The sequence below is a fragment of the Drosophila albomicans genome, chromosome 3 (genome assembly GCF_009650485.2).
Source record: "Drosophila albomicans strain 15112-1751.03 chromosome 3, ASM965048v2, whole genome shotgun sequence".
Classification (NCBI taxonomy): Eukaryota; Metazoa; Arthropoda; class Insecta; order Diptera; family Drosophilidae; genus Drosophila; species Drosophila albomicans.
In genome coordinates, this window is record NC_047629.2 from 6,542,244 (window position 1) to 6,564,412 (window position 22,169).

The 22,169-nt window shown below is 40.3% G+C and overlaps 5 protein-coding genes across 5 annotated transcripts; all 5 read right to left on the reverse strand.

Annotated features, from left to right (window-relative positions):
* Positions 1-136: 136 nt before the first annotated feature.
* LOC127565543 (endoplasmic reticulum metallopeptidase 1-like) lies at positions 137-1,407 on the reverse strand. The gene is made up of 4 exons (XM_052004489.1): positions 1,219-1,407; positions 1,018-1,164; positions 467-964; positions 137-404 (listed from the first exon to the last, which is right to left on the reverse strand). Exons 1-4 carry the CDS (start codon positions 1,315-1,317, stop codon positions 243-245), a joined length of 906 nt encoding a protein of 301 aa, XP_051860449.1. The 5' UTR covers positions 1,318-1,407; the 3' UTR covers positions 137-242.
* A 206-nt stretch (positions 1,408-1,613) lies between these two features.
* LOC117569531 (endoplasmic reticulum metallopeptidase 1-like) lies at positions 1,614-3,385 on the reverse strand. The gene is made up of 6 exons (XM_034250734.2): positions 3,365-3,385; positions 2,619-3,301; positions 2,472-2,556; positions 2,290-2,410; positions 2,081-2,235; positions 1,614-2,021 (listed from the first exon to the last, which is right to left on the reverse strand). Exons 1-6 carry the CDS (start codon positions 3,383-3,385, stop codon positions 1,614-1,616), a joined length of 1,473 nt encoding a protein of 490 aa, XP_034106625.2.
* Positions 3,386-4,152: 767 nt separating this feature from the next.
* On the reverse strand, positions 4,153-7,344 carry LOC117566746 (endoplasmic reticulum metallopeptidase 1-like). The gene is made up of 10 exons (XM_034246289.2): positions 7,324-7,344; positions 6,582-7,261; positions 6,439-6,523; positions 6,264-6,384; positions 6,055-6,209; positions 5,609-5,992; positions 5,177-5,542; positions 4,970-5,116; positions 4,420-4,917; positions 4,153-4,359 (listed from the first exon to the last, which is right to left on the reverse strand). Exons 1-10 carry the CDS (start codon positions 7,342-7,344, stop codon positions 4,198-4,200), a joined length of 2,619 nt encoding a protein of 872 aa, XP_034102180.1. The 3' UTR covers positions 4,153-4,197.
* A 1,556-nt stretch (positions 7,345-8,900) lies between these two features.
* Positions 8,901-14,768, reverse strand: LOC117566745 (uncharacterized). Its single transcript, XM_034246288.1, has 3 exons — positions 13,073-14,768; positions 11,588-11,691; positions 8,901-9,074 (listed from the first exon to the last, which is right to left on the reverse strand). The coding sequence occupies exons 1-3, from the start codon at positions 14,766-14,768 to the stop codon at positions 8,901-8,903; spliced, it is 1,974 nt and encodes a 657-aa protein (XP_034102179.1).
* An 840-nt stretch (positions 14,769-15,608) lies between these two features.
* LOC117566744 (uncharacterized) lies at positions 15,609-18,755 on the reverse strand. Its single transcript, XM_034246287.1, has 2 exons — positions 18,732-18,755; positions 15,609-17,339 (listed from the first exon to the last, which is right to left on the reverse strand). Exons 1-2 carry the CDS (start codon positions 18,753-18,755, stop codon positions 15,609-15,611), a joined length of 1,755 nt encoding a protein of 584 aa, XP_034102178.1.
* Between the last annotated feature and the right edge of the window lie 3,414 nt (positions 18,756-22,169).

The window sequence follows — 22,169 nt, forward strand, 5'->3', positions numbered from 1 at the left end:
TTGACTTTTGTACTAATCGTAAGTCTGCGACTACGTCTACGTATAGTATTTAGTGTACTTATGTGGCGCACGCTTTTGATTTATTACTATTGCATCTAATCAGAATTTGTCGAAATCAATAACTCAATCACTCAATTGAAACTTTATTGAGGCATGAACAATTTCTGTCGAGGTAAATGAGCAATTCTGTTCCGAATGAGCCAAAAATGAACTAAAAATTAAGCTGAATTGAGTGAGACAAGTTAGAAAATATATCTTTGATATAAGGAAGGCCAATGGATTAATACTGTATGCGATGGAAATGTTGAGGCAAACTTTTGACTGCTCGTATCACCATCGTCATCTAGGTAATGTCCCGATACTCCCAATTGAAAGAGAGGCACATTAAAGTCACCACTAGGTTTCTGTCAAAGTAAAAATATATACATATATGTGTGTTTACAAATTGGCAATTATTTGCACTTACCGAAATATCTAGAAAGAATTCCAGAGGCGGCTTAACAATGCCGAAAGTAATAAATATATGGTAGGATAGTGGAGTACTTGGCGGATTTTTAAGATAATCCTGTGAGAATGACCAGTCCGTTATAGTCACGAAATCATCCTCACGAGGTTGAATATATAAATTCAAGTGTGGTGGCCCCGATACTCGAAAGTTAAACCGCACAGTTTTATTATTTTCCAACACCGTTTTGTTCAGGAGCTCAAGAGTAGTTGACGATGGTAGCTCGATAGTCTCGCGAGGTAACCACATTCCCTGTAGACGGTTTCCCACCCACCTCTCATCGAACAGGGGCAGACCACACATCATGTGTTTTTCACACTCTGATTTAGTTTTCATCGAACCCGTTAAATTTACTCCGGTATAAGGTTGATCTTCTCTTCTGTCTTGGAAGTTAAACAAATAGCCGGATTCATCCTGGCTGATACTTCCATCGTACTCGTAAAAGATTTTTCGTACGTGCTATTAAAAAAATTATTAGATTATGTTATCAGATCGAAGGTTTGGTTAATTACCTGATACATGACTCGCTCGGGGTTAGTCTTGGGTCGATAAGGAAACCCAATCTGAGTACTACTGGCTAAGTACATGGCAATAGCACTGACTAAAAACAGGGAAAATACCACGATGGATGGTCGACGAAACATGTTGATTAGAGGAGCCTTTAAAGGGAAAGTGTAAGTGTTTAATTTGTACAATTTTGACATGAAACTTACCAAAAATCCGAAGCATAGCACTGTGAGTAACGCCGACAAGACGGATATAATAATGTCAGGATTCGATGCACTTCCAGAGCGGCCACTGATGGCTGGCATAGTTAATAAGTAAATATAAATTACATAGCTGCTATTTAAGAAAGGTATCACTTGGCTAGATATGTGCAACCATGTCCAGTTGTAGCCAAAATCGTGGAATGTTGTCAATAAATTTAAGGCCAAAGAAAATGCATAGAAAATCAGAATGATCGTAAGGATATAAACGGAGCGTATTCCATACTCAGTTAGGCTTAACACAAGACCAGATACAATAAGTGCCCAGCTGTGTAGTCCCAACTGAAGGTGGTAGGTAAAGGACACATTGCTCTAAGGGGAATATGAATTAGTTTTCAATTTCAGTTAAAGCTCTGTTTACTTACATTTTGCTGTAATTGATAGTAAATCATGGTTGGAAGACTTAAACCAAATAGCGATGGGCAAATGTACAAGCCGATGATCAGATATGTGGAGCTAAAATAACTCAAGGATAATCCGAAACTATCAATGACGTAAGCTATAGTTAAGGGAATTCCCATTGCGAATACAAGAGCAATGATCTGAATAACTGACAGGATAATGAGACGTTGCATCACCTGGCAACAGGACAAATTCGAGAAAGCTGACATGCGACACGCGGATACTAGGATCAAAAGCAGCGTAACCACACCAGCGCTATAATTCAGAATCTTTCCGGTATCTTCGGTGTAGTTGAAAAAGTATAATCCAAGGAAGTCAAAGAAGACTGCATGTCCTGTTCTATACGCCTATCGAGAGAAGATAATATTAGAGGATTATATTCAAACAGATACAGTTTTTAGCTTACATTAGTATCACGCATTTCAGGGGCATTAGATAAAGCCCAGACAAGTTCTAGAACATTATCTCCGCTATTCTGAATAGCCCCCCGAGGAATGACATCGATTCTGTCATACTTTGAGTGAAGAACGTAACCATTGATCATCTGGGCAAAGTCAAAGCCTGTGGAGAATATTTTGATTTATTTGATTGATTTGATTGCTAAACATTTCATACCTGGAATGTCGCCATACTGAACAAAAATTCGGTAATCCGTATCAGAAGGTATTAGGCCGGATTGGAAGATCTCTTCAGCCAAAGTTGTGGCAAATGGATGTTTAGCACTTTTCTTGTAGTACTGAATTATATATAAAGATTAATATTAATTTGCTTTACACTAATAGTAATAACAGTCTTACATTGGTTAGCCATGGATGATAAGGTCCTGTTTGGAAAACAATCTCACGGCCAGCACCTCCAGCACCTTCCAGATTAATAAACGCTCTAAGAATTGAAGATTCAATTATTAAAATTGTATTCAAAGTCATTTGACTGGTTCAACATACTTGCAGTTCTTAGCCCATTGATGTTGAGTTATGAAACCATGAGAGGCCTGCATGCCCATTTCCTCATCACCATTAAAGAGAAAGACGACGGGATGCTCAAAGTACCTTTCAGTTGTGGCCATCACACGAAGCACCTCCAGCATGGTGGCAACCATAAATCCATCATCACTTGCTCCTGGGGAAGTAAGTACAGTATCAAAGTGACTGTTGACCAAGAGGTAAGACTCGCTTGTAGAGTTTTTTGAGGACAGTTTGACCACGACATTTTGAACTCCTTGGTACATTTCCAAAAGCGAACTGTAGATGTGGGATCCCGAGGTAATTTGTACATCAGTTTCCAAAGTAAAGTATTCCTCTAGCATATTTGCTCTTATGTCTACTATTTCATTTAGTAGAAAATTAATGGTGTCGACTTCATTAGCATCACTGCCTGTCACCCTGGGTCCAATATTATTTAGCTCATTCAGAGTCTTGTAAGCACGTTCTCCAATGAACTTTCCCTTTCCGGAATCCTCCTCGGGATGTAGTACAATAGGCAGTCGAAAGAAAAGAGGAATAACTATTGAGAAAAACAGAACTGCCCAGAAGAGCAGAAACATAATTCCGCAGTACCATGGTCCTTGTGTAGCGGAGCCTTTTGTTGTATAGTGTCGGAAAGGTCCTTTGCCATGTTCGTTAGTAATCTGAGGAAGGAATTGTTTCGTAACATAAAAATTGCGTGGTTATTATTATTAAACAGTCTCTACCAGTAAAGCCTTATCGCCCATGTTCGATCTACAGCCAAATCGGACTCTAACTGCAGGTCTCAGACATATGGTCAATCATTTTATAGGATCATTTAGGTATGTGTATCACAAATTATAAATTTGAATTCATAAAATAATTTCATATCTTTATGGCGTTCGCAAAGTAATCAAAGTTATAATTGGACATTAATCGATTGAATATTTTTTGGTCCCATTTAAATTTGTAGATATATAATATTGAGTGTCAAGAAACCGCAATACAATTACTTGCAGTTTTTGCTGAGTTCATAAATTTAGATAAGATTTTCCGTTAGTTCAGGACAAGTTCATGATTGTTGTATTGTGATTGTGAGGGTTTATTGTCATTGGTTATCAAGTTTCGCTGAAGTTTCAATAATTGTGTTTCCTTCGATTTTCGGGAATTGATAAGATTAAGGCCCTAACTCAAGTGAAAAGATTTACAAATTTATTAACTTTTAACATTCACATTAACGTTGTATAGCTGAGGATTCTGCACATTGTCGGAATTTTCTGATTTTCTGTTGATTAGCCAATGAAATCTTATGCGTTTATAGGGTATAAGGTATATACAGCTTTGTATTTTTCGGTATATCAATATAGTATTTCTTACGATGATTCTATACTGCTTAATAATTTTAATTTTCAGAAAATGGGTGCGGGTATCTTACAGTCGATCACACTTGTGTGTAGTTTTCTTACTTGTTGATTTGACTTTTATACTGTTTTGTTGTATTGAAGGTTAAATATTTATAATTGTATTTGAAGTATTTATTATTTCTATTTTAATATTTATGTGTATATAAAAGGTGTGTTTAGAAAATGAATCTTTGATAAGTTGAAGGCCAATGCACCAGAGTTGCATATGATGGGAAAGTAGAGGCAAAATTAATGCTGCTCTTATCACCCTTGTCTCCCATATAGTGCCCTGATAATCCCAACTGGAAGCATGGGACGTCGAAGTCCCCATTGGGTTTCTATTGAAAGTAAAAATTTGTAAATTATACATTCCAATAAGTAATTAACTATGTACGTACCGAAAGTTCCACGTAGAAATCCATAGGTGGTCTAGTCAGTCCAAACGTCATGAATAAGTGATAGCTTAGTGGAGCTTCAGGTGGAGTTTGAAGATAGCTCTGCGAGAATGACCAGTCGGTTATAGTCACGAAATCATTCTTATATGATTGAAGATATATGTTCAAGTGAGGAGGTCCTGATACACGGAAGTTAAACCTCACGGTTGTGTTGTTTTCCAACACTGTTTTGTTTAAGAGTTCTAGAGTAGTTGGATATGGTGGCTCAATAGTCTCGCGGGGTAACCATCCTCCCTGGAGACGGTTTTCCACCCATCTCTCGTCGAACAGAGGCATGCCACACATCATGTATTCCTCACATTGTGGTTCAGTTCTTATTAGTCCTGTTAAATTAACGCCGGCGTAAGGACGATACTCTCTTCTGTCTTGGAAGTTAAACAAATAGCCGGATTCATCTTTACTAACATTTCCATCGTACTCATAAAAGATTCTCCGCACGTGCTGAAAAATTAGTGATTAGATTGTGCTATCAGATAGAATCGGTGTTAATTACCTGATACATGATTCGCTCACTGTTGGTCTTTGGTCGATAAGGGAACCCGAGCTGAGTACTACTAGCCAAGTACATGCCAACGGCACTGACTAATACAAGGCCGAAGATTACCAAGAATGGGCGACGGAACACGTTGATTAGAGACACCTATGGAGACGTACGGTTATCACTCAATTTTAAATTTAAATCTTATGAAAACGCTCTCACCAAAAATCCCAGAGAGAGGATTACACCCAGCGCCGATAGTGCGGCAATTTCAGTGTCAGGATTCGAGGCACTGCCAGAGCGACCATTCATTGGGGTCATTGCCACAATGAAGGCGTAGATGAGGTAGCTGAGATACAGATAGGGAATCGCTTGGAAAGTGATTACGATCCCGACCCATTTGTAGCCGCGATCGTGAAGTGTTGTGAACAGATTGATCGCCAAGGAAACGGCATAAAACACCAGGGAGAAGGTAATAACGTAGCCTGATCGGATTCCGTACGCGGTTATGCCCACTAAGATCACTGCCAAAATAGTTGCCCAGCTATGCAATCCCAGTTGTGCCAGGTAAGTGAACGACAGTTTATTCTAAGATAGAAGTAAATTAGTTGAGGTGTAAAAATTGAGGTTATTATAGTTCACTAGTAAACTCACATTCTTCTCGAAATGATAATACAGCGTGATGGGCAGACTCAGACCAAGTAACGAGGGGCACACATACAATCCGATGAGCAGATAGGGAGAGCTAAAATAGGTCAATGACAATTCGAAGCTGTCGAACAAATATGCGACAACTATGGGAAGTCCTAAGGCGAGCACAAAAGCTATAAGCTGGATAAGCAGCAAGCTGATGAGACGCAGCACCACGTAACTGGAAGATAGAGAGGAGACTGCTGATATGCGCCACACGGAAATGAAGACCAGGAAGAGTGTAACACCAGCCACACTATAGTTTAGAATCTCTCCAACACTCTCTGAGTAGCTGACAAAGTAGAGTCCTAAGAAGTCGAAGAAGACAGCATGACCAGTTTTATACGCCTGTGAAGAAAAGAGAAAACATTAGTAGATAAATTAATTTTATATTATTTGTATGATCTTACAGAAGTGTCGTGCAATTCAGGGGCGTTGGCCAAAGCTCGAACGAGTCCAAGAATATTATCGCCAGTATTTTGGATAGAAGCCGGAGGAATAACTTCGATGCGATCGTATTGAGTATGGTAAATGTACCCATTAATCAACTGACCAAAGTCAAGACCTGTTGTAACAGTATTAGTATAATAAATCTATAACTTGATCATGTCTTTCTTACCGGGAATATCACCATATTCTATGAAGATGCGATAGTCCGTATCGGAGGGAATAAGACCTGCTTGAAAGATTTCCTCTGCCAAAGTTGTCGCAAACGGGTGTTTAGCACCTTTTTTGTAGTACTATTAAAAATACATTTAAAAAAACCTTCAGATTAGTTGGTTTATTTGACTTACATTTGCTAGCCAAGGATGTCCTGGTCCTGTCTGGAATAGAATCTCGCGACCTCCACTGCCGGCAGCATCCAAGTTGATGACAGCTCTGAATGTCGGAAAATCAAAGTCAATAACAATAAAAAAAACAGTGTTGAGAAACTTACCTGCAATTGGGGGCCCATTTGTGTTGGGTGATGAAACCATGAGACGCCTGCATTCCCATTTCCTCATCACCATTGAAGAGGAAGACGACGGGATGCTCAAAGTATTGCTTGCTTGTGGACATTACTCGCAACACCTCCAGCACTGTGCAAACCATGAAGCCATCGTCACCAGCTCCTGGCGAAGTCAACACCGTGTCAAAGTGGCTGTTTACCAGGAGATAAGAATCACTTGTCGTATTTATCGACGACAGTTTGACGACAACGTTTTGAACACCCTCGTACATTTCCGAGAGGTTGTGATAGGTATGGGATCCTGTAGTCTTCTGCACATCCACTTCCAAAGTGAAGTAATCCGTATACATATTGCTACGTATATCTTCAATTTCAGCGAGGAGAAAGGCCACAGCGTCTACTTCATTGGCAGAACTACCAGCCAGCCTTTGTCCAATTTGAACCATATTTGTCAGAGTGGTGTAGGCTCGTTCGCCAATGAAATTTCCCTTGCCAGCATCTTCGATTGTTAGAGCAGTCGGTAGGCGGTAGAAGAGGGGCATTACAATTGCGAAGAACAGCAGAATCCAGAAGGGCAAGAAAGCAAATCCAAGGAACCAGGATCCTTGCTTAGTTGCTTTCTTTTCGGCATTGCCCTGGGTAGGCTCTTTGCCATCCTCATTGGTTATCTGTGAGGAAGTTCAAAAGGTGAATTTAACTAAATATAAGTATTATTTGACGTAGTTTCTACCAGTTTATCCTTGTCGGTCATGATCAAATTAACACCACGTTAGAAAGAAAACTAAATGGTTTGATCATGCGGTCGTCTATTTATATGCGTCTGGACGCATATTCAATTACCTATTTGAAATTCATATCATAATTAAACAAGTAAGAAAGCTTCAGTCAAGTATGCTCGACTGTGAAATACCCGATACCAATTTTGAATAAAAGCAAAAGATTACAGTATATTTTATATATTTTTAAAATATGCCAATTTAATATACAGCAATACTACTAAAAATAAACCAAAATATATTTTAGGTACATTTATATACTATTACATTCCATAGAGTGCAAAATATACCAGACTTTCAGCCAAATGAACTAAGACCCCTAGTAAGTAGGCGATTTCCCCAAACAGCATTTTTTATCTGATTGCAACCAAACTTTCAGGAATCATAAAAACTATAGATATTATTGTATGTTCCAAAACACTAGCTATAAAATTACACTTGTTATTCGATTTTTGCCGATTTGAGGGGAAGGACGTAGGAGTGGAAAAAATTTGAAACAAACTTCATCTGCCTGCAAATATAGCAAATGCTGAAATTATATCTCTATCTCTTATAGCCTCTGAGATTTAGGTGTTCAGACGGACGGACAGACGGATATGGGTATATCATCACGGTTGTTAACTTTGATCAAATATATATATATATGTATAAATGTATATATGTATATATGTTATACATTATACATTATACATAGGTAGATGTCTCCATCTGCCTGTTACATACATTTCCAGCCGGCACAAAGGTATAATACCCTTCTACCCTATGGTAACGGGTATAAAAATAGTATCTTTATTAAGCTTTAAAAATCTTATCATAATTAAATAAAAAATGAATATCTTTATTAGCTTCACAAAGCAATTACTCTGAATATCAGATCTTAATCGATTGCATATTTTGGTAACCATCCAAGATATTAGCACATTCATTGACATATGTATGTATTATGGGCATGTTATATATTGAAGATGTTAGACAAAGGCAAGAATTATTGCTAACACGAGTTGCGATAAGATTAGCATAATGTTTTGGATATGACGATTTATAGTTCATTGTAATCAGAAATCGATAAGTTCTTCAATTGGGTCGGCGACTGATATGATTATGGTTTCTTTTCCAGAAACATGCATTAATTAAACCGAAAATTGTAGTTTGCACACGGTTCTCAGATCTTTTCGTAATCTAGAGCTATTAAGTAATATAAACTAGTTGTATCTTTGATATACACATATAGGAATATTTATTTTCGACTGAAATGCAAAAAATAAAAAACATCTTTTATATTTTTTATATTACATATAACTAACGTTGAAAAAATAATTTACATAATTCTTCAGTTTGTTTGGTAATCCTTATCCATTATGCGACAGCTATAAAATTGCAATTATTATTTGAAATGCTTCCAGGGAATGAAATCGAATGAGGTTCGCATGATTTTTTGGTTAGTTTTCAGTATGCTGCCCATTGTATAGATGCTGTCATTTATGTAGATGGCACCTGATCGTTTCGATTATTTCGTCATGGTGGTCAAATGTCAACTTATTAGCATAAATGTGGCTGCTGTCGCCGTTTCTCCTTGGGTTCGTTGTCGCCGTTTATCGGACTTCGATCTTATCTCGCCGCGATCGCCAATTGTTGTGTATGGCCACAGGTCCTTCGACAGCGACAAATCGCTGGCCATTACAATGGATTCGCGATCCGAGGAGAGCTGAAGTTGTGAGGACAGAGTAGAGAGAATGAAAGGTAAAAGACAGAGAGAGAGAGATAGAGACCGAGATGGAGAAACCGGCAGCAATGTTATCGAGTTGATGTTGGATCTGAGGATCTGATCGGACTGCCCTGATAAACGCCTCGTGTGGCATGTGGCATGGGACACTGGGCATGTGGCGTGAAGTTGTTTGTTGCGCTTAATTGGGTAGCAGTTCGTTTGCTTCTCGTCTCCTTCCTTTTTGTATAATTTCTTATATTGGGTTATATTTAGCAACAGACTGACCCAAAGACATCAGGTAAATGCCTCTCGAGACTCTTGCCAATTGCCAATGTCATTTAGCAGAAAAGAAAACGTCCCAAAACTAAGCCAGTTTCGCGGCAATTAACAATAATTATCTGAAGTTGATATGTGTGTATTATTTTTCACAAATTCTTCTTGTGATCCAGGCAGTACTTTCAGTGAAATTCAGTTTGACATACGGTAGACATTTATATGTATTTATGTAGATTGCAATCTTTTTATTGAGTTTGTCCTCAAACTTGAGTTATATGGCATTAGTTTCTAAGAAGAGAAAATAATAAGCATGTATAACATTTAAAGAGTTGATTATAATTTTATTATATTCAATACATTATAAGACATATAGAATAGACATTATGAAATTAACAGTTATGTTTTACAAACAATTTTGGACTGCAATATTTAGTTCATAAAAGCAAAATACATCTTCAGGCATGCGTTAGTTGAGCTGAAAGTAAAAGATAAAATATCTTTGTAAATGAGGAATTATTTTTTTGTTATTGGAGACTTTTTCTAACTTTCCTAATTCTTAAATTACTTATGTATAATCTACGCTTAATGTAGCTCAGTTGTCAAAACATGTTAATGTTAGCTTGTCTATTTATGTTATTTAACATGAACAAAAAAATTGCCAAATAGGTCGAATCTGATGGGAAAGAGAGAGCACGAGTTTCTCGATATATGGGTCTTCTGGTCGTTTGGTCATGCCGCCGACTGCAGCTTTCCTCAACTCGCGTCCCTCGTCCCTCGTTTATGCGAGTAGTCATAAATTGCAAAATCAACCAAAAATTGCCAATTGTCAGCTGCGTGTGCGTCTTTGCCACATGCGCTTGCGTGGATATATAAATATATTTTAGCTTTATGGACTGGAAAGTGTGGCCAATTTCATGTGCTACAGGCGGAGGCTATAGCTGTGACTGTGGCCATGAGGAGGGGGTCATTTATCTTAGCATAAGTTGGAGCGCGATAATTGCATTCCATAGCCAAGGTGCAAAGAGATCGAGGCACGAATCGTGGAGCGAACGAACACTTTGCAGGCCACTTTGAAGTTCGCTGCCGACAATTAGGCATGCCACATAAATTTCTACCTCATATGGAGGCAGCTTTAAAGGCAAGTCAAGAGCATTGATTTAAATAATAGCATTCACAGTCGCAAACTGCCCGCAAACCAGGTTGCCGTTTAGCGCCCAAATACGTGCTACACTTGCAGTTGCTGCCACACACAAACACAATCACACACAGATAGAGAATGCAATTAGCTGGGAGTTGCGAGCAACAATCGAGTAAACTCCTTTTACCCCTCTGGCTCTGTGGCGTATCATTCTGTGCAGTCAATCATGAATCAATGCGTTGCCCACTGCCTTTTGCCTTTGGGGCGTGTTCCTTTTGTGCCTCGCATGTGTGTCCAGCCTGCGGCATGTGATATCCGCATTGAGCATTGTGTGTGACCCTTTGACTGTGCATTCAATCTGCAACAGCTGACTGCATCGGATAATCCCCCCCTATTGTTAAAATTTCTCATGGAGAGGGCTAAGGTATATCTGCTATTTAAAAGTGCCCTTTGGACAGTCCCGCAATTGCTAGACTGGAAGCTGAATGTCGCTTTAAGCGCTTTCTGATCATTAATTGTCAGACGACATGGAATGGTGAAAGTGTGGTTAAATTCGAACTAAATTAGTATTAGAGTTTTGTGGAATTAAAACTGAAATTGCAATTGAAGACTCATTTATTTTGCAGCCCAAGACTGAAGCACGCATTTGAGCAGCTGCAGCACTTGAAACTTAGTAATACAGGGAATCAGAAATTCCGATTGGATATCGATCCGCCCTTTCTACCGAATGAGATTGGCTTATCGCCATACACGATCTCAATTAAAAGCCGCCCGAAAAAAAAGAAGAGAATAAAAACAAATGTTTACTTTAAAGTCGATGGCAATCTGGCTGGACATATCCCGAGGCTGAGCCTGTGAATGCGACTGTGACTGAGTCGAAGTCGAAAGCAAAGTCTGAGTCTGGGGCATGCCACTTGTGACAATCGTGGGCAGTTAAATTGCACACGAAATCGATTTAAGCCGCGTTGAAAACACGAAATCAGCAATTAAGCGGCCAGAAGGGCGAGATATTTATTTTTATTTTTATTTATCTGTTGCCGCGTCAACAGTCGATGCAACTGCAGCAATGGGGCAACCAATATTGATGCCAGGCACGCACGTGACTCAATTCCAAGGGACAGATTGGATACTTAGTGGCCTTCTGGGTGGGCGTAACCCAGTCGCAGCCACATGCAGCAAGCATGAAAAGTGTGTCGCCTGCGTCTTTGGAGTGAGGTTGAGATTTAGACTGATGAGCAATAATCTCTGACTGCGCCCACGCAAATGTATTGTCAGGGCTATAACGTACTTTACTTTTCTCGTTGCTTTTCTTTTTGTGACTGGCGCCGCGCATAAACTTTATTGTCGCCACATTTCTGTTGCATACTTCATGGCGCCACAGCGTCACACCAAAAATAGAAAAAATTGAATAGAACTGTCCCACATCCATGGCAAGTCATTGAACTTTAAAATGTCTGTGAAGGGACACGCCCAGTGCCCATTGCCCAAAAATGTTGGACAGTTGTTCGACGCCCACACAGAGAAAACCCTTGGATTGCAATTCCCTTTCCCTCATACTGTAATGTTGAAAGTAATTTTTGATGTTGCTTTATCTTCCATTTCTGCTCCGCAAATATTTGTGCAAGTCAGCAGAGACCCCAAATGGCGAGGATGAGGTTGCCACCCCTTGGCATGTTTTTGTGTTATCATTTGCGTTGCATATTTGCAGGCGCTTAGCCGCAACACGCGGTGGCATGGGGAAGAAGAAGAAGCTGTGTGCACGAAAATTGTTACGGTCTTCTTAGCTGGCAAATGTTTTGGAAATATCTCAAGAGCTATTTATTTTGGTCGGCTGTCAAAGTGCTTTCGTCTTTCGTCGAGGGTGTTTTCGGGTAATATTTATTTGCTGTTTATGGTATTGTGGTTTCACCCGTCGAGTCGACTCGCAAAAGGACAGCTCAAGTTTTGAGGTAAACCCAAAGAATGAGTGTGGTTTATGTTTATGACTTGGTTGTCAGAAATCGTTCAAAAAAAGCTAGCTAAATTTAAATTATGTGTTTGGGAATGAATTCATATAAGTAATACTAGCTAAAATAAGATTATATTTCAAATCAGGGCATAGCTGATAGACAAATGAAACTAAAATGTCTCACCAGACATTGTGGGAGTTTCTCTAAGCCCAATTCAGACATGCACTTTTTATGTGGGACTTTTTGAGTGATGGAAAAGTGTGTCGTTTCACAAGTTCACACTCGTACGCGTTTTATTTCCATCGGTCAGCTTAACTCTTTAATCGTCATTCGCTGTATTCACACGATAGCTCGGTTTTCATACCCGCTAAAGGTAGAGGCATTTCGGACCTCATAGGGAATATATATTCTTGATCAGCGTTATCAGGCGAGACAATATAGTCACGTCCGTTTGCCTGTATCGGGTAGCGGGTGTATGTTGCTATCTTACTTGTTTTTTTTTTAGTTCCCCATAAAAAATGTCGTCTGAAGTGGACATTAAAGAGTGCATAAGTTTAACAAATGTACATTGAACTTACCAGTTGCTCTAGAACGATTCTTAATCTTCTGCTTAGCACATTGCCAGAGTAACTCACACAGAAAGCAGATAAAAGCCAAGCCAAGACCCGAGCATAAGATTTTCAGTGGCATTGCAAAGTAGTCCAATGCCAGAGGTTGAGTTTCGTACCGTTCCGAAGGCATCAAGCTTAGGTAGCCGATGTGTATCGTCTGTCGATTGGTGTCGGCAGCCAGTTTCTGCATTAGGCCACTGTTAAAGCAGTTGAGCAGCGCCTCGCTGAGCTTGAACTTGAGCAGCCACTCTCGTCGCATGGGGAAGCCGGGCAGAGAGTGCATGATATCGATGGGCAGAGGACGCATGCGTGGCTTCATCATATATTGCTGCTGGAAACTGAAGAGCAGCAGGCGATCGCTGTGGGCCAAATAGGCGTAGTTGGGATCAAAGACACGGCGATGCTTCGTTATAAAATCGTAGGGAACCACACGCGTGATGTTCCAGAGAATATCGGGAAAGTCGTAGGACTTGAGCACCGTCTTGTCGTAGTCGCCAACAATGAAGCTGATATTCTGCCTAACCAATTCCTCAAAGCTATTTATCTGGGGCTCATACAGACCCGTCGACAGAATGGTCTTGAGGAATGCCAGATAGTAGGTGGAGCATATTAAGCCTCCCAGTGCAATGACAATGAACAAAATATAATGAATTCTGCCCTGTATTTCGCTTAGTTGTAAGCTGCCTGAGATTAAGCTGCTCAGGATCTGCAACAATTGTTTCCCAAACTCAAAACGTCCACGTTGTAGCCAAACAATAAAGCTGATGAATCCGGAGATCAGTAGCACATAAATGATTACAAGGAGCCAAGTCTTTAGCTGCATTGGCGCCGATATGTAAAAGTTCTTGGACTTGGGCTTTGCATTGGGAATCAGAATGTTGGCATACAAGTACATGTAGCTATCCGTAAAGCTGTAGTTAGTGTTGTAGGCAAAGAGATCGCCACACAGATCGCAGTGGTTGCTACGCAACATCTGTAGACAGTCCGTGGGAGAATAAACCGTAAAGTTTGTCGTCAGCTTCGGCACAAACTTGGCGTTTCTATGACACAAAAATTCCTTAAGCATCAACAGCGCATAGCCCCCATATAGATCATGTTCTGGAAATACCAATGTCCTGGGTGGATTGTTGTACAGTCCCACTCTCACCTTCCAACCTCGGAGATTATCGAACCAATGACGACGGGCCCAGAGATAGTGGTCAATGCTGCTTGACTGCAATCGTTGATTGGGAAATGAATCGCTAGTAAAGAGTTGATCATTTGCAGTGGTTGATTGACTGCTGTTGAATATTAGTACATTGGGGTATCCCAGTTGCCAAAGAGTCGATAGCAAATTGAGCCAGTTAGCAGCATTGGCAGACCCTACTATAAGGAAGTCTGCTCTCTGCATTTCAACCGGGAACAGCTCAAAAATCTGCAGGGTTTTGTTTGGATCAAGCTGAAGTAGGATCATCAAAAGCGGCTTGGTAGGATTAATAGTGCTACTGATCAGTTGAGTGACATTGTGACTGAGCAATATGCTCGGATTGTGCTTGAGGGTTTGACTAATCTGGGCATAGATGTCAAGGGGTTGCTTGTCCTCAGTGTAAATAATATTGGTCTTGCTCTCGAGACCTCGACTAAGTGATTCTATACTCAGGGTTAGTTGACTAAAGTTCGAGTCTATGAGAAGCTGAACAACAGGAATTAGCAGAGAGAATAGTACGATTAACCTTGCCATGTTTGTCGCAAAGTGAGTTTCTTTGTAGTTAAGCTGCAGAAATAAAACATAAATAATATGCGTGAGGTTTATTTGGTGCTCTCTCAACTGTGCTTGAATCGGGGAATAAGGAAAGAAGAAATAATGGCGAAGGAGGTTGGAAAGGATGTTTGGATAGCTAAAAGACCATCTTCAATAGAAAGTTCTTATATTCCTAGTAGTAGAACCAAAATTTAAATGAATTCCAGACCGTAAATATGATGTATAAGAAACAGATTTAATTCAATAATATAATTCTTTAATTTATAGTAATACTGCATTAATTATTGTGTTGGACAAAAACTGCGATTATAATTGTATATGAATTTAAAAAGATAAAGAGGATAACAAAACAAAACTTCCTAAAGCGAATTTAATATACACATTTGTGATCATTCATTGAAGGTACTTAGGATGAGCCAGACTATTTCCAGTGTTAATGTGTTTTATTATTTTCTTATATTGTTCATTTAAATTATTGTAATACTGACTTAGATAGTTTATTGCGCTAAAATGTATGAATTATACGAAATTATTAAGTTAAAATTTTGAAGATCAACCATACTAATTTTGGCTAATAAAAGAGTTGTATTCTTAATTATAATAATACTGTTGTAGTTATTGTATTGTACTAAATCTGACATGCTTCTACGATTTCCATCGTCCTGGACGATTTCTCTCAGTGTAACAAGATTGTTGCATTACCAGCGCAAACTACCAAAGAACACAAAAGCCAAAGACTACTTAAAAAGTGCCAAGTGCGAGAGAGAACTTGCTACAGCACTACAGCACTACATCAATCTATTCCCATCCATCAATCAATCAACGCCAAGGGACGGCGGAGGCAGTGCGCCAGGCCGTCAACTCGATGACAAAAGCGAGGAAGGCGAGCCCATAGCCAAGGGCCAGCGACATGGCCGGCATGACGAAATAATCGAGACCAAGTGGTTGCGCCTCATAGTACTCGGTGATGAGGAATTCAAGGAAGCCCACGCTTGATGTCATCGTCTCGTGGTCGGCATCCAGAGCCAGCTTCTGCACGAGTCCGCTGGCAAAGGCATTCGCCCAGGCCTCGCTCAAATGGTGCTTGAGGAACCAGGTCTCGCGCATGGGAAAGCCGGCAAACAGATAGAATATGTTGATGGGTATGTGACGGATGCGGGGATGCCGCAGATACTTCTGCGCGTAGTCGTATAGGTCCATGCGATCGCTGAACAACATGTAGGCGTATTCCTGGTCAAAGCTATTGCGATGCTTTTTAAGCGTCTCGTCGGGCACCACTTTGACGATCTGCCAGAGTATGTCGGGCAAATTGTATCTGTGGCTCAGGTTGCGATCGTATTCGTCGATCATCAGCGTGATGTTGGCCTCAATCAGCTGCTCCAGACAGTTGATTTGCTGCTCAAAGACCTCGGTGGTCAGAATGCTCTTCAAGTAACCCAAATAGAATGTGGAGTAGACAAATCCGGCCATGAAGAGCACCAAAAACAGAATGTAACGCTCCCTGCCATGCAGATCCTTCAGTGCGAAACCAGCGAGCAGCAAGGAGCTGATCGCTTCCAGCAGAAACTTACTGAAGAGCCAACGATGCTGCTGCTGCCAGTGGATCCAGCTCATGAAGCAGACGATGAAGCCAACATAGACAATCAAGCAAATCCAGACAGTCGAGTGAAAGGGAGCCACCAAATACCGATACGATCCAAGGGGCTTAGCACTGGGCACCATAATATTGGCATAAGCCAATCGAATGGGCCTCGACACGGCGAACATCTTTGTCGTTTCCTGAGCAAGTGCATCAGCACAGAGATCCACTCGCCCCGCTTGCAATGCCTGCTTGCAATGACCAGCCGAGTAGCTGGGCGTTTGGATTGGCACAAAGGTGGCATTCTTATAGCGAAGAAATTGTCGAATGAAGCGCATATAATATCCACCGTAGACCTGATTGCCCCATTCGTCCTTATAGAGCAAAGATCGAGGTGGATTCGAGTAGACGGCCACTCGCGTTTCATAGCCATGAAGATTGAGGAGTCGTCCACGTGTCACAGCATATCGCTCAACAGTGGTTGGCTTGATCTTCAACTCGGGAAACAACTGATTCTCGTACAGCAATGTGGAATGCAGGAACAGCAGCTTGATGTAGCCCAATTGCCAGGCATCATAAACAAACTGTAGCCAAATTCCATCCAATTCCAAGCGCTCGATCACAAACAGAAAGTCAGCTTCGTCAAAGTGCAGATGGAGCTTTTGGAGTAGCTCTAGTGGACCAAAAGGATCCTCAACGATTAGTACAAACAGTACTCTTTCTTCGATGAAATGCTTTAGTTCGGTTCCATTAAATCCAAACTCACTCAATGAGGTGATGATCAGTTGGCCAACGGGTTGTAGTCGTTGCAGATGACTAAGTTCTCTCTGCTGTGGGTTGTAGATGACATTTGTGGTAAATTGAAGCCGTGCATTCAGCTGAGCAACCACTTGCAGCAAGTCTTCAGCTGCATAGCTGCTGCCAATCAGGCAGAACAGCAGCACAATCGATAAACAAGTTCTATAAGTCATCTGTAAAAGACATGACGGGATGTACTTTATACGGTATATCAACTTAAGGTTCCCTATCAACAAAATCCAGGCTGAGAACCGCTTGTAATTGGAATTCTTGGAATCGCAATCTTAGCATCTATAATACGTAAACATCCTAGCCTCCAAGTTCTTACATATCATTCTAGCAAAAGTTTACATATCAAAATAATCATGAATTTCAAACATTTGATCTTAACCTCCTAGGTCTTGCATGTAATATGAGGAATTACAGGAATTATAAATCATAGAAGCAATACAGTATTAAAATCCTGAAGTTCTTGCTTTTACATATTAGATCTTAGCAGCCATGCTATGAAAACTCTTAGCCTCCTAGCTCTTACCGTTTGGACTAGGGGTTTAATGATCTAACAGCCAGACAGTCATAACATAACAAGTTTCACACACAATCTTTAAATTAAAGCTGGTAGCAAAGTACAAGCTGCACCTTTTCAAGTATATCACACTGTTGATAGTAAAAAGGCTCGAAAATCATTATTGATTCGCTTTTCAATTAGTAATTCAAAAGACTGGGTCAATCTAAGTTGTATTGTTTGTTGTTTACTAGCAATCTATTCATTTGTCAATCGATTATTTGCGCATTAGGAGCTTGAAATTAGCAATAGCAGATGATTCGTTCAACTCATAAATATTCCATTCCACCTGATTAACTCGCAGGCAATTAACACTCACTCGCCAGCCACTCAGCCACCCAGTCACCCAGTCAAGTCAGCCACCTACGCATCCGCATCCTGTTCTATCTATGCATTGTACTTGAACTCGTACTTATTTAATCATTGTGTTTATATTTAGCTTAACAATTTTCATGCCTATGCAAAAGCACAATACCAACAATAATACGATTAGATTGGGTTCAACTGTTATAACACATACACACTCACTCCTCATCACCCCCTCATATATACAGCGAACGAGGCGTTCAGATCGTGTCAATATTTTCGCGTTTCGTCTCGCGCTTAGACAATGGAAAAGTTATTTGGAGAGCCCCCATGGAAAATACCATCGCATTGCCATGCGCCAAATGCTATGCGATAGTGACAGCGCACAGTGGCGCCATTTTTTTCTTAACGGCAGCGAACACAACTAAAAATAGACGAGCCCTCTATAGCTTTCTCATTCTCGCTGGCGCTCTGGTAATGCGACCAATCAGAAAGCATAGTCAAGTGTGTGAGCGGTAGCGACAAGTGAAGAGCAAAAGGGGAACAGTTAATCGCTCTGCGCTGCTTTAAAACAATTAACCCATTGGCGATGCCGCGCTGTCGCTGTCGCAGTTGGCGCTGCTGCTGCACTGTGCTGTCTGATTTGTGGCGCCTGATTAACGGTTGTCAGGCACTGTAATGCTTAACTACTCACAGTGCCGGTTATGTTAGGAGCCATGTTAAGCGCATGTTATGCCCGCTGACTGCCTGCTTATGGCTTTTGAGAAGGGTTAACGAATCAACCGCTAACCGCTAATAGGCGTGCAGAATTTTTGGACAACATGTGGGTATGTGCGAATGCTCATGCCAGTCAGCCAGACGGACAGACAGACAGACAGACGGACAGACATCGCGATGGGGTAATTACTGCGATGACTCAGTGTACTCAGTGAATACGTCTCATTGGCAGGCAGTTTAGTGGGTCACTGCACCACAGATCTTGAACGTGCCATTGACTTGGGTTAACAATCTTGTACTCTCGTATTAATCATAACAATTAGCATCAAGTCCTGTAACGGTAAGCGAGCACACTCATCTCAGATGTGTCAGCCGCGAACTTGACATTTACCTTGAATTACAATAATTCACATTGGTTATTTTTTGTGATGGCAGGAAGTTGTAATTAAAAGAGCAAAAAACGCTTGAATTATCCTGCATGGTATCATGTAAATTAAATACTTAGGCTCAGTCGATTTAGCTCACAAACAAATTGAATATCAAATTTGAGTTTAATATGTTACAGAAAACTGTTTATGATTGACGCAAGAATATCTTAGAAATGTTAAGTAATCTGAACATAGTTCGTAGTTTATAATATATCTATGAAAATATTATATATGTTCTATATATACTATATACTGTTTGTGATAATCATCTTTAATTTTCAATTTTGCGGTATTTGGTCCTATATCTGTAGTATGCCTTCATATCTTGATTTTCTTTCGTTGTCACAATATCACTTACAAGACTTACACTTCGTTAATCACAAGCTTTAAGAATATTCAAAACTTGAACTTCTTATTGATATGAAATGAGCACAAGAATCAACATAATAATAAAAATGTAATGTAATGTTATAATCAATTTTCATGAATTTATCTGTCTTTTATACATCTCTGGCAATGCCATTCCCTGGAAGTGAGTCACACGCACAGTAGTCAAAATTTTCACTTGCGTTTGTGGAGCATACGTGGAGAGCATAATTAATAAGATAAGCAAAAGCAATTGAAGCGGCTTACAAGACGCCCCGAAACACTTCGGGCTGAAGGTCAAACTAATAATGATTTAGATAATAAAAGAGATCCCAAAAGAACCACTGAGTGCAACATGCAGCGCCAGTGAGAAGTGAACCTGCTACCAAAAGAGGCAGCAGCTTGGCCCGCGGCTGGTGAAAACCAAACAAAGTCAGAGATGGGTGCGGAGACGGAGTGTGGAGTGGAGTGGAGTGGAGTGGAGTGGAGTGCAGGCTGGCAAACGACCAGGCATAAATACCAAAGGGTTACGCCTATTTTTACACGCAAGCAACTGCATTTCCTCGTAGCCGGGCCATGAGCGCAAAAATATTAAAACGATGCGACGTGACAGATTACAAAACGTTTGACACCAGCGCCAAAGCCGCCAAGAGTTTTGCCTCCAACGTCCAACGTTCAAGCAACCAAGCAGCCAAACAGGCAAACAGAGAAGCAGCCAAACTGCCACTTGCCACACGACGACGCTGCAGTCACGAGAAGAGTCAAGGCGATGGCCACAGTCAGAGCCAAAAAGCGAAGCTCAGGTCTGCAGTCTGCTGTCTGAGGTCTGCAAGTTAAAGTCGCTGGGTTCTAGATTCCCAATTCTGGATTCTTCCCATCTCTGAGGTCGACTGCAAGCTCTGGCTGCGTGCGACTAAATTGCCTTGAGGCATGTGGGGGCTGTGTGTGTGTATGTGTGTGTGGAACGAGCACTCAGAATTGGACTTGCAGCAATGCAGCGCGCGTCACAAATTAATTCGCTGGAGCTGCAGATCGGTATGGTTCCCACAGTAGTTCCTTTGGGGGCTCCACTCGAGTCCCGAGTCTCGACTCTGCTGCTGCTGTTGCTTCTGTCTACTCGTAGTTCACCTGCGCCAGTGCAGCGGTTCTTCGTGCAACTTGCGGAGGCTGCGCTCCTGAGTTATGACAGACAGCCAACTGTGGAGGATGGCCCAGGAATCAGAACTCAAAATCCGAGAGCTCTTATGCTTGAGCGTGCAATCTTGATACCCAGTAATGCAAATGCCACCAAAGGGGATATCAACTGTGAGGTCAATTCAAGTCAATCTATTTGATTTCATTTATTCACTATGTGGAGGTAGAGATGAAAATAATTTTTAAAAAAAATACTTGCCTTAGCATAATGAGAGTATAATTTTTTCTTTCTAAATTCTTATATTGCCTTCAAACTTTATACCAATAAGAATATTAAACACTCTTATGGTAACTATAGGAAGAAGGGTTAGCAATATACAATTCTTTGTAATGATTAGCAGTAATTCGTTATAGAAACTATCAACAAAGATCACATCAGATAATAGGAAAATCTTTCATTTCAGCTAAGATTGAAATCATCACACTTTTTTTTGCAGGGTATTCCTCTGTTAGCCATGAATTAGAGTGCAGCTAAAAGTGCTTCTAATTCACTCAGTCAGCGCACAACAGTCCAACAGAGCAAACGTTTATGAGACTTTGCCTATGCGCCGCGTAATTGACTTGGAAGTTATGAACCTTTAAATGTGGCCACTGCAGCAGCAACATCGAAACAAGAACAAGAAAAAGCAGAAGCAGAAACAGAAACAGAAACACAACCTTCCAAGTAGTTGCAAGAACATCTCCAAGACTAGAGCAGAGCAAACCACAGCATGTAATTTTAATTTTCTCACTTGATTGCCCCGTTGCAACAGACTGCAGTCATTCATATGACTAAGGTGGATCGGTGGGATGCGAAGCCATTCATACTATTCATACGGATCTCGTTTTTGTTTTTGCTATTCACATTGTTATTGCATTCGATGGGGCAGGTTCTAAAAGGTTATTGCTGAGTTGATTAGCCCTTGACGGGCACAATTTGCAATAAGAAGACAGAGTTTTCCAAACAAGTTGAAATATCATTCAAAGAAATGCTAAATATAAAATGATTTAAATTAAATCTATTGTGTCTTATAACTAAGAATTCTAAGCAATCAATAAATTTATATTAGTATTTAATCTTTGATTTTGTATTCGTTTCACTTCATTTCTAATAAGTACACTCCAAAATAGAGAATATAACTAATCATAATCATTTTACTTGATAGTACTATATTGAGACGTAGAGCTTGAGCTTTTAGGTTAGAAATTGAAAGCAAACTCTGATTTCATATTCTCGCTTATTCAAATGAATGAGAACACACTCAAGCGATGTGTTAATTCAATATCTTATAACAGATGGGGATCTTTCTCCCCCTCTTATTATTTCACCAAGCCGTGGTGTTAATTACTAAAATTGCAAATTATTGCAAATACCACAGATTAAAAAAAAAAGATTACCAAATAGCTATGTGAATTTCCCATGCAAATCAGCAAAATTTTTACTAATT

Coding starts and splice junctions, on each gene's coding strand:
- LOC127565543 (XM_052004489.1), bottom strand. CDS start 1,317: ATGCCAGCCATCAGTGGCCGCTCTGGAAGTGCATCGAATCCTGACATT. Junction 965..1,017: donor CCGAGCGAGTCATGTATCAG/GTAATTAACCAA, acceptor TTTTTTTAATAG/CACGTACGAAAAATCTTTTA. Junction 405..466: donor AATTCTTTCTAGATATTTCG/GTAAGTGCAAAT, acceptor TTACTTTGACAG/AAACCTAGTGGTGACTTTAA.
- LOC117569531 (XM_034250734.2), bottom strand. CDS start 3,385: ATGGGCGATAAGGCTTTACTG. Junction 2,557..2,618: donor CAATGGGCTAAGAACTGCAA/GTATGTTGAACC, acceptor TTCAATTCTTAG/AGCGTTTATTAATCTGGAAG. Junction 2,236..2,289: donor TCAGTATGGCGACATTCCAG/GTATGAAATGTT, acceptor TATTCTCCACAG/GCTTTGACTTTGCCCAGATG.
- LOC117566746 (XM_034246289.2), bottom strand. CDS start 7,344: ATGACCGACAAGGATAAACTG. Junction 6,524..6,581: donor AAATGGGCCCCCAATTGCAG/GTAAGTTTCTCA, acceptor TCCGACATTCAG/AGCTGTCATCAACTTGGATG. Junction 6,210..6,263: donor AGAATATGGTGATATTCCCG/GTAAGAAAGACA, acceptor CTGTTACAACAG/GTCTTGACTTTGGTCAGTTG.
- LOC117566745 (XM_034246288.1), bottom strand. CDS start 14,768: ATGGCAAGGTTAATCGTACTATTCTCTCTGCTAATTCCTGTTGTTCAG. Junction 11,692..13,072: donor GGCTTTTATCTGCTTTCTGT/GTGAGTTACTCT, acceptor CTCACTCCAAAG/ACGCAGGCGACACACTTTTC. Junction 9,075..11,587: donor GTCCCTTGGAATTGAGTCAC/GTGCGTGCCTGG, acceptor TCACAACTTCAG/CTCTCCTCGGATCGCGAATC.
- LOC117566744 (XM_034246287.1), bottom strand. CDS start 18,755: ATGGCTCCTAACATAACCGGCACT. Junction 17,340..18,731: donor CTCCTAACATAACCGGCACT/GTGAGTAGTTAA, acceptor TGTCTTTTACAG/ATGACTTATAGAACTTGTTT.